The sequence below is a fragment of the Lactuca sativa genome, chromosome 2 (genome assembly GCF_002870075.4).
Source record: "Lactuca sativa cultivar Salinas chromosome 2, Lsat_Salinas_v11, whole genome shotgun sequence".
NCBI lineage: Eukaryota > Viridiplantae > Streptophyta > Magnoliopsida > Asterales > Asteraceae > Lactuca > Lactuca sativa.
Genome location: NC_056624.2, coordinates 228,603,359 through 228,613,086, shown reverse-complemented (window position 1 = coordinate 228,613,086; position 9,728 = coordinate 228,603,359). Strand labels below are relative to the sequence as shown.

General features: G+C 35.0%; 2 protein-coding genes across 2 annotated transcripts; one reads left to right on the top strand and one right to left on the bottom strand.

Annotated features, from left to right (window-relative positions):
• Positions 1 to 4,088: 4,088 nt before the first annotated feature.
• Positions 4,089 to 5,341, top strand: LOC111903240 (transcription factor TCP19). The gene has a single exon (XM_023899014.3). It carries the CDS (start codon positions 4,261 to 4,263, stop codon positions 5,230 to 5,232), a length of 972 nt encoding a protein of 323 aa, XP_023754782.1. The 5' UTR covers positions 4,089 to 4,260; the 3' UTR covers positions 5,233 to 5,341.
• A 1,409-nt stretch (positions 5,342 to 6,750) lies between these two features.
• LOC111903241 (uncharacterized) lies at positions 6,751 to 8,317 on the bottom strand. Its single transcript, XM_023899017.3, has 4 exons — positions 8,154 to 8,317; positions 7,392 to 7,639; positions 7,065 to 7,287; positions 6,751 to 6,975 (listed from the first exon to the last, which is right to left on the bottom strand). The coding sequence occupies exons 1-4, from the start codon at positions 8,289 to 8,291 to the stop codon at positions 6,853 to 6,855; spliced, it is 732 nt and encodes a 243-aa protein (XP_023754785.1). The 5' UTR covers positions 8,292 to 8,317; the 3' UTR covers positions 6,751 to 6,852.
• Positions 8,318 to 9,728: the final 1,411 nt, after the last annotated feature.

Below are 9,728 nucleotides of genomic sequence, written 5' to 3'. Positions count from 1 at the left end.
GGTAAAATCATAATCCTTGCTGAAATCATATACTTATATGCTGAAATCATAAACTCGTATACTAGTTTATATGCTGAAATCATTAGCTCAAATGGTTTTTTTAAACTTATTTGTTGAATTATTATCACTTGTATTTCTTGAATGGAGATCAAGTTTATGCTTATTTGCAAGTTTGTGCTTAAATTGTTGAATATGCTAAACGTATTTGTTGATTATGTTGAAATATGATTAATCTTTTTTGCTAAAGTATGTATTCTATATTTTTTTTTGTTATTAGCAATGGGAGATAAACATACATGGACCAATGAGCAAACAAAATGCTTATTGCTCACTTGTATTGAAGAAGTACAAACCGTGGGTAGAAAAGGTTTGAGTTTGCACAAACAATCATGGCACAAGTTAGGAACAACCATTAAGGAAAAGTATGGCGTGGATTTGAGTCAACGACAATTAAAAAACGCCTATGATAACCTTAAAGCCAAATACACATGATGGTTATACTTAAAAAACAAAACTGGAAACCTTTACAATCCACAAACAAATACTTTTAATTTAACAAATGAGGAGTGGGAGGACTTTAAAAAGGTATATATACACACACATATTTATATGTATTTTGTTTATATAGTTGCCAATTCTTATATTACTTTTGTTACATTGATTGCGTTTAGGGACATCCGAAAGCCGCTTCTTTGAAAACCGTCCCATTATTGTTTCCAGAGCTTTGTGCAGAACTCTTTGATGGAAACAGTGCATCTGGTAATCTCAGTTATGCCACATCCCAAACACCATCGGGACATGGATCATCTTCTTTCCATGTCGCACCACTACATCTTATGGACGCCCCTTCTATTAACATAGATGAGGATGATTTCTTTTCCGATCATACTAGTGAGCATTTTACTCAGCCTTCACCTTCTGCTGATTCACCTTCTGCTACTTCACCTTCTGGTAACCCCAACAAAAGGGCTAAACCCTCAACTTCTAGACCTCGAGCTCCTAGTGCCTCACCTGATCCACCTTCTTCTGCCTCGCCTAAAGCTTCTATTACTGCTGATGATTTAGCATTGGATATGCAAAAAGCTCTACACCATTTGACTAAAGGGCCAACAATTCCCCAATGTTTAGAGAAGCTTGAGTTGCTCGAGTTAGACCCAATAGACCCTCTACGATTTGCTGCGTATCACATTTTTGGAGGGACCATGAATATGAGAGAGATGTGGGTAAATTTGCCTAATGATCCACGAATATTAAGAGGATGGATCGAGATGACAGCTACAAGTTTGGGAGTTTTAAAGGATGGAAAGATCGTTCGTTAACTTTATATGTTTGAGTTGTTTAGGTTTTAATTGCATGTTTTGGAACTATATGGTTATGTTTTTTGGTTATTTTCTACTTGAATGTTATTTTTAGTATTTGGTACTTGAAATTTATGTTATGTTTTTTGGTACTTGAAATTTATGTTATGTTTTTTGGCACTTGAAATTTATTTTATATTTTTTTGTACTTGAGATTTATGTTATGTTTTTATCTTAGGTTATGTTATGTTTTGTTGATTAATAGGTTTGTAATGGATCACGACAAAAAGATACTACTCATAATTCTTATGTACTTGTACGTCCGCTACTTTTGGAAGAGAGGTGTCAAACGAGTGCGGGACAACGATTCGGAATGACGGGACATGAATTTACGTTAGAGTTACTTCACGGTAATCCTCTACAATGTCTTGAAGTGCTACGTATGTCCCGTGAATCATTTGTTCGGCTATGTGCTCATTTTAGAGTAAACTACGCGTTAAAGGATAGCAAACATGTGTCGGTTGAGGAGAAGATGACTATGTTTTTGATGATGATCGGTCATAACCAACGTTATGTGATTATCAAGCGGAGATTTCAACACTCAAAGCAAACAATTCATAAGTTTTTTCATGAAGTGTTGGACAAAATGTTGCTTTTCGCACATGACATTATAGTACCAACTTCTTTTAATCCGAATCCAAACATTCCGGGACATAATAGGAGGCTACGACGGGTGTTCAAGGGAGCAGTTGGTGCACTTGATGGCACTTTGATACATGTTGTTGTCCCTGCAAACAAACAGGATTTATATAGAAGTAGGGGAAAAGGCGATTGTTACCAAAACGTATTGGCAATATGTGACTTCAACATGATGTTTACGTTTGTTGTGGCCGGTTGGGAAGGGATAGCACACGATTCTAGAATTTTATCAGAAGCATTAGCAAATCCACATGCACCATTCCCGCTCCCACCACCAGGTAAATTTATGGTTATTTAAATAGTTTTATCTTAGCTTGAAAAATAAATGACTTTTTTTTTTTTGCTTTTTTACAGATAAATATTATCTTTGTGATGCCACCTATGCAAACATTCGAGGTTTTATGGCACCGTACCGTAATGTAAGGTATTGGCTTGGAGATTTCTGTCGAAGACATGCATTAACGAATAAAGAAAAATTTAACCATACACACGCAAAACTTCAGAATGTCATTGAGCGGACTTTTGGTGTCTTGAAAGCACGATTCCCTATATTGAAGAGGATGGCACCATTCTCGTTGGTTACACAACGAAACATTACCCTAGCATGTTTTGCGCTTTATAATTTTATAAGAAGAGAGGGACTACGTGATGAGTTTTTTGCACGATATGATGAACTGAATGTCTCGGTTCGGAATAACAAGGCAGTCGTTGATAATGATGAAGATGAGATTCCAACACATGGTACAGCAGTGGACCGTGAATATATGACCCAGTTACGGGATGAAATTGCCGAACAATTGATGCAAAATATGGAATGAAAATTATTAAAGTTTGGTTCTATGAATTTTATTTAAAAATGTTATTATAAGACTAATTTGGTTGTTTGGATTTTATTTCAATGTTTTAAAACTACTATTATTAAATTTTTGGTATTAAAAAACTATCTTCGGTTTATTAAATTACTTTGTTTTAAATTTTTTAATATCTGCAACAGTCTGTAGATGTTAAAAAAACAAACATGCTTCTCATTACAGTCTGCAACACTTTGATCCACCTCTTCTGTTGCAGAGGGCCGCAGAGGTGGTCTGCAGACTTCAGACAGTTTCACTTCGAAAAAACAAACAACACCTAAACATTTAGAGTTGTGTGGTGATGTTGGTTTTGAAAATTTGTGGCCGAAAAAGTTACCAAGTTTTTACACAAATATTGGTTCTCACATAACAAAGGAAACAAAGAAGTTACTCGCAAAAGTCATATTATTTACTACTAAACCAACAACCCATCAGTTAGAGAACATATTTTTTTTCTAAAAATATATATAATAAAGTTATAGAATGATGGCGAAAAAGGGACGCGGAGCCCTAGGAATTGAGATCGAGTTGGAAAAGACTTTTATGTGTTATTGTATAGAACATAGTATAGAGACCATTATGCATGACTAACAATTCTAATGAGACCAAGAACAAGATTACATATATTAGACAAGTATCCAAAGATATATAATCCCCAAACCCTTAAATAGATAAAAATAATTATCGTTGCGACTCTTTGCAGATAATAAATTAGGTTTGGGCCGTTAGCTATCATAAATCATATTTTCGAAAGATCATTAGTACTCACTAAAATTTATCCGTTTGCTTTATGTCATACCAAGTATTCTCATGAAGTTGTATTTAAAATTTCACGAATATTATCATCACTTGGTGAAGTTAAAAAAAAAAAAAAAAAAAAATGATTTTGTGGTAGCATACTACCTCAACATATTCTGTTTTAGTGTATAACTTTTTGTAAACGGTTACCAACTTACCATCACATGTTTAAAAAGTTAAAAGTTTAGGAAGATCCAAGCTGCTCAAAGTCTAGTTGTGAAGTTGTCTACCGATTAAACCACGCAAGCAAACATGTATGATATCCCGACACGTGTCACAATCTGCAGGGCATCCTATCCCTGGTTTAATCTGAACCGTTGACTTACGGTGTAGAAACTAGCATTAGGCAGGGGTCCAGTTCACAAAGATAAGAGGTTTGGTACATAAATAAATGTGTTTTAGTTTAATTAATTAATAATAAATTAGTTTTCTTTTATTTTTAGCATCAACTTAATTCATTTCTGTTACAAGTTCTCTTTTAAGTTTTAACTTCATCCATGGACCATGGTTACGATTTAGATTGAAAACTAGTTAACCAAATTCCTCTGTTTTTCGTCTACTAAATCTCACCACACTTTTGTGCTTTCCTCACTGGAATTCATTTCTCATAAAACATGGCGACGTTTGATAAGGAGAATATGGAATCCGAAGAGGAAGATGTTAAAGTTTTATCAAAATCTGATCCCTTGCTCGGGGATCCACCGGTGTACACCATAACGCCAATCCCACAACGTCCGCCGCCGCTGATGGAAGTTACAGTGTTCAAGGAGGAGCCAACGGAAAACGATTCAAAAGGTTCGACACCGGTGTCAAAACAAATGTTGGTGGCGCAACCACGGAGGGCTTCTAAAGACCGCCACACGAAGGTGGAGGGCCGTGGCAGGAGAATCCGCATGCCAGCGGTGTGCGCTGCTAGAATCTTCCAGTTAACTCGGGAACTCGGTCACAAGTCAGACGGCGAGACGATTCGGTGGTTGTTGGAGCACGCGGAGGCGGCTATCATTGAAGCCACCGGAACGGGGACTGTTCCCGCAATTGCCGTTAATGTTAACGGGACGTTGAAAATTCCGACGACATCAAGTAACGGCAAGGAATGGGAAGATGGTAGGAAAAGACGGAAAAGAGGCAGCGAGTTTTATGACGTGAATGATTCATCGTCATCCAATTTCGCCCCTGTGGCCCCGGTTGCCCCACAAGGACTTGTCCCCTTATGGACCAACGCCGGTATGCACGGCGGAGCTTTCTTCATGATCCCACAAAGCCTTCCCGGCGGAGGCGGAGCATCCTCTGCCCAGTTGTGGGCCATACCCACCGGTTTAAACATCGGAGCAAGACCCATTCCCAGTTATGTGTCAGCAATCCAAGCAGGCGGTGGTGGAGGTGGAGGTGGAGGTGGAGTTGAAACGCCGTCAGAATCCGTATCAAACAATAGTGAGAGTGAAGATAAATCTGGGAAAGTTTTGACGAAATTGGCTCCGAGTTCAAGTTCAGTTAATACAAGTCAGATGATTAGGAATTTGTCTTTGAAGATTTACGAGAAAAGAGAGCTTCAATTGATGGTTGGTTCGTCAAATCCATCTTCTTGATCGAATTCTTTATCAATAATCATTTTTAGATTCTGAGTTGAATTAGAAGCAGAAAATGTTTTGATGTATTGTGTTTATTATTATTTATATATATATTTTTTTTGAATAAGGTAAAGGGGGTTGGGTGGGAGTTTAGAATCCTAGTGGCAGTGGGTCCCTGTGTTGGGTTGTGTGGTCCATGAGATGTCGCGTGCATAAGTGGGGTTTGGAGACATGGTCATGGACCCTATTTTATCCTTTTGGTTATGGGGCATTGGGGGCTGCCATCAATACCTCCAACAGATGACACGTGTCGTAGAATAAAAATAAAAACATTGTTAATTTATTAACAAGCAAATAAAGTAAAATGGTACTTCTTGTTCTTGTTGTTGTGAATTTTAAATCACATCTAAAATTTCCACCATACGATTTCGGAGTTCCCATATAAAATTACAATGTAGTGTATTAATTACTATGACAATATTGAAAAGGTCCATAGAAAATAATAAACGGGTCTATAAATTTGAGTCCCGTGGTAGTATGTGTAATGTTGAATATGTTTTGACAAAAATAATTATAAAACTTTCTTTTAGTTTTCAACAAATAATATTAAAAGAAATATAAAGGATTCTTTCGAATTATAATTTCATATAAAAAATATGTTTTATATACCATTTAAAAATACCTCTAAAAGTTTATGCATAATGGATAGAAGTTATAAAATATGAAATAGGTTTAGGTTTTACATATAGTAATATATATATAACAAAACCAGCCATGAAGTTTCCAGATTCAAAATCCGGCCCAAGTGTTGTTTGCAAGAATAGGATGGGACCAAAATTGAAATAGCTACTTTATGGATCTGGAGTGGGCTTTGAAGGTTTACAAATACTCTTTTATATATGTGTCTGATTTTTTGAAAAGGATTTTTTCACCGGGGCATATAGCCTGATATATGTTTAAAAAGTTTGTTAGCTTTTTTTAGAAAACAAGAAATAAAAGCATATTTTTGTTTCTTTTTATAGAAAATGTAAAAATAGCTTCTAACGTTGCAAAACATTTTTAACTCTTAACATTCAAAGTTTATCTTCTTTTTTTATTTTCTTTTGTTTAATTTTTCCGATTTGGGTTTTTTTTTTGTTTGTTTTTTCCCATTTGTTTTGTTTTAGATTGTCTCTTGTTCTTGGTTGATTTTGTTTTGAAATTGAATATGATTCTTATTGATTTTTGAGATCTAATGGTTTTCAAGAATGATAATGATTATGGTGCTAATGACTTGGTAAGATTGTTGACAGATGATGATTTCATTTTAATTTAGATGACAAAAAATAAATTTGAACTTACAAATTTTAAAAAACAAACATTCTATTTATACAAACTGCAGACTACTGGTCTATATATCTTCTATAAACATGTAAAAAAAATTGATTTTTAAAAAACATACACCACCTAAATCTATATGTTATGAAGAACTAAGGAAGGAGACAAGTATTGTTTGTAAACACAATAAATGAAACAGACACTTCAAACAAATGAATGTTGCAGAAAATGACAATATTCATATCAATTATCAACAATCATGTTATACAAACTATCAATTATCACACATGCTTCTCCAAAGTGTTTTTAAGTAATAAGTCATCATGCAAAAACAACATCAGATCTCAAAACATACTTCACTCCTTTTGTAACATTTCTTGCTTCATGCAACATACACCTGGCTCCATGGATATGAAACAGTGCCATTCCTTCAGTGGGACTTACCTAAAAGTAAAACACACACACACAACACAATTAATCACAATTCACAAGGATGCAATTTTTGTACAAAAGATATAAGAATCAAAACTAACCTCTGCTACAAGGCTATTTCTTGGACCATAAAACACAGTTTCACCACCAACTAGAGGTTCAGAGACTTCATGTGATTGTGATTGTGAATTGTTCACATCAGATTTAAGTTTGGACTCAATATCACCACTGAGATATATCAGCAAAGTATAATGAGTGCGTTTTCCTTCTCCAAGATCAACACTTTCATCAATATGTCGACCAAAACGTTGACCACTCTTGTACCTGAGTCAACATATAGCATAATTAGCATTACATAATAACATATAATGATGAATGAAACAACTATCTTGCTAAACCAACAACCATGGTGATAAGTTTGAACAAACCTGTAAAGTCTAATATTTGGGTTTAATCCAACAGCAGCTTTTCCCCGGATAGTAATATCAGAAAAGTGTTTGCTAAGACCAGATTCCCATAGTGTATCAGCAAGAACAGGATCATTTACAGCAATACGATCATTGTCTCTGTAAGCTTCACCTTTTGTTGGTCCAAGACTTCCTTGGTGGACAAACCCAATTGCTTCTGCTGTTTTTACAAATGCTTTTGATTCAGCAGCTGTTAAGAAATTCTGCACCTGAGAATCTTAAACAAAACAGGAACCACTTAGAGCATACAATATCCAGGAGGTTTTACAACTATCCCTAACTCTAATTATGATTCTGCAGTGATCACTTTATTAATGGACATCCAAGTACACCATCAATTAGATCGTATGATATTTGCTGCATCTAATACTCGTCAGCGCAATTAAAGCCCTAAAATGAAGTACTTTAAGTTCATAACTTCAATTTGGCTCATGTCGATAGCAGATTTCAATAGACGTTTAATATGTTGATGTGGTCTGAGAAGAACTGGTTACTCTTATACCGATGAGTTACAAAGCTTGTGAAGATTCGACTAAAATAACAAGTACGGAGGATCCAGAAGAGTCTAAAATGATATTAGTTTTTTAGACGAAAAACACAAATTGAAACTTAATTGCATCGCACACTAATCAGATCAAACCAATATAAATGAGAAAAAAAGATAAAGTTAAACTGACTATAAACACAGAAATTGGTTGGGGAAGAAATACATAGGTAACATACAGTAAATAGATCGTAATCTTTTAGGCGAGTAACACGGAGATTAGATTTAGGCTTAATGAGTGGCCAATTCGACTCCGTCTTCTTCGATTTCTTCGCATTTCCTCCGTCTTTCTTTCGATCTCCCATCCTTCTCTTCATGAATGTCACTCCTCTTCGTCAGATTTCATAGTTTATAAACCTACTTACCGGGTCCGGCCAAATAAAACTATGCGTCAACGATTTCACAAGGTTTTTTTTTTTTTTTTTTTTTTTTTTTTTTAATGCCTAAGAAATTCTAATTGTGATTTTTTCACCCCACCATGTTTTTTTTTACTATTATCATCTTAGTATTATCATCTTTACTAATTATGATTTTTTTACTATTATTATTTTTACCCTGCTACCATCACAATATGGGAAACCTGCAAAACCAACACCACCATCTTCTGTTTTTCTGATTAAAAGACTACCAGCAACTCAGACTCAATAACGGAGTCGTGGTTTCTCAAGGACCTGCAAAAGGAGGGAGGTGAGCTTCGAAGGTCTTGTTCTAATGGTCTTGGAGACAAATGCAAAAGAGAAAGCTAGAGAGGGTGAGAAGACTTGTAAAGTTTTCTTCTTGGTTCGCCTCCAAAAGGGGACAGATTGTACAAACACAAACAACGCACGCCTAATCAAAAGGGTGTAAACGTGGAGAAGGGTAAGAAGGGCAGCTTCGGTTTCTTAGTTCTCAATTTTTAGGACAGAAAAGAGCCAACATAACCCTAGTTTTTTTTCCTTTCTTTCTTGATTATCTCCATTTTTTTCAGTGCCGATTTGTTGAAATTAAAAAAAACTATTTAACAAGAAGCAAACGTTAAAGATTTCAATAAGATATAACCGACCAGAGCAGGTTTCAATAACTCTTATGCTTAAAGAATATCATATCATTCAACTTGTAATCAAAAAATGATATATACACTAAAGTACCAATATTTTCAACGATTTAACAAGAAAGTCATAATTTTTTTGACATTAAAGTCTTAGCTATCGGCTTACCGACCAAAATGGTAAGTGTGTCCAAAACAGTTGGTAGTTAAGATTTTACTGTAAAAAAAATAAAGTTTAAGTCTTTTTTGTCAAATCGTTGAAAATATTGTGACTTTAGTATATATATCCCATTAATAAATAAATAAAATAAAAAGAAAATAAAATAAATTTTTGTTCCTTTGTTTCATTAAAAAGAAAATGGAAAGAGATCGAAAGAAATTGAAGAAAAACTCTGTAACGACGTAAATTTTCAAACAAAACTTTCATTTTAAAATCATATAAATTTTATAACGCATTTCACAAAATCTCATTTGTTTAGTTTACAAAACATATCTCCATAATTGTTTGATTAATAATCCAGGATCCTCAAAACATAACTCCTTCTCTGGTGTGTACAATCGAGTCGGTGCCTTCTCGCGATCCTGAGAAAACCTGAAACACATAACACATAACACGGTAAGCACGAAGCTTAGTGAGTTCCCCAAAATACTACACACACATCTCAATAGCCACTCGAGGCTATATCACTGTAAGACCTTCCGGTCAGTGTGTCTCAGTGGGACCCTC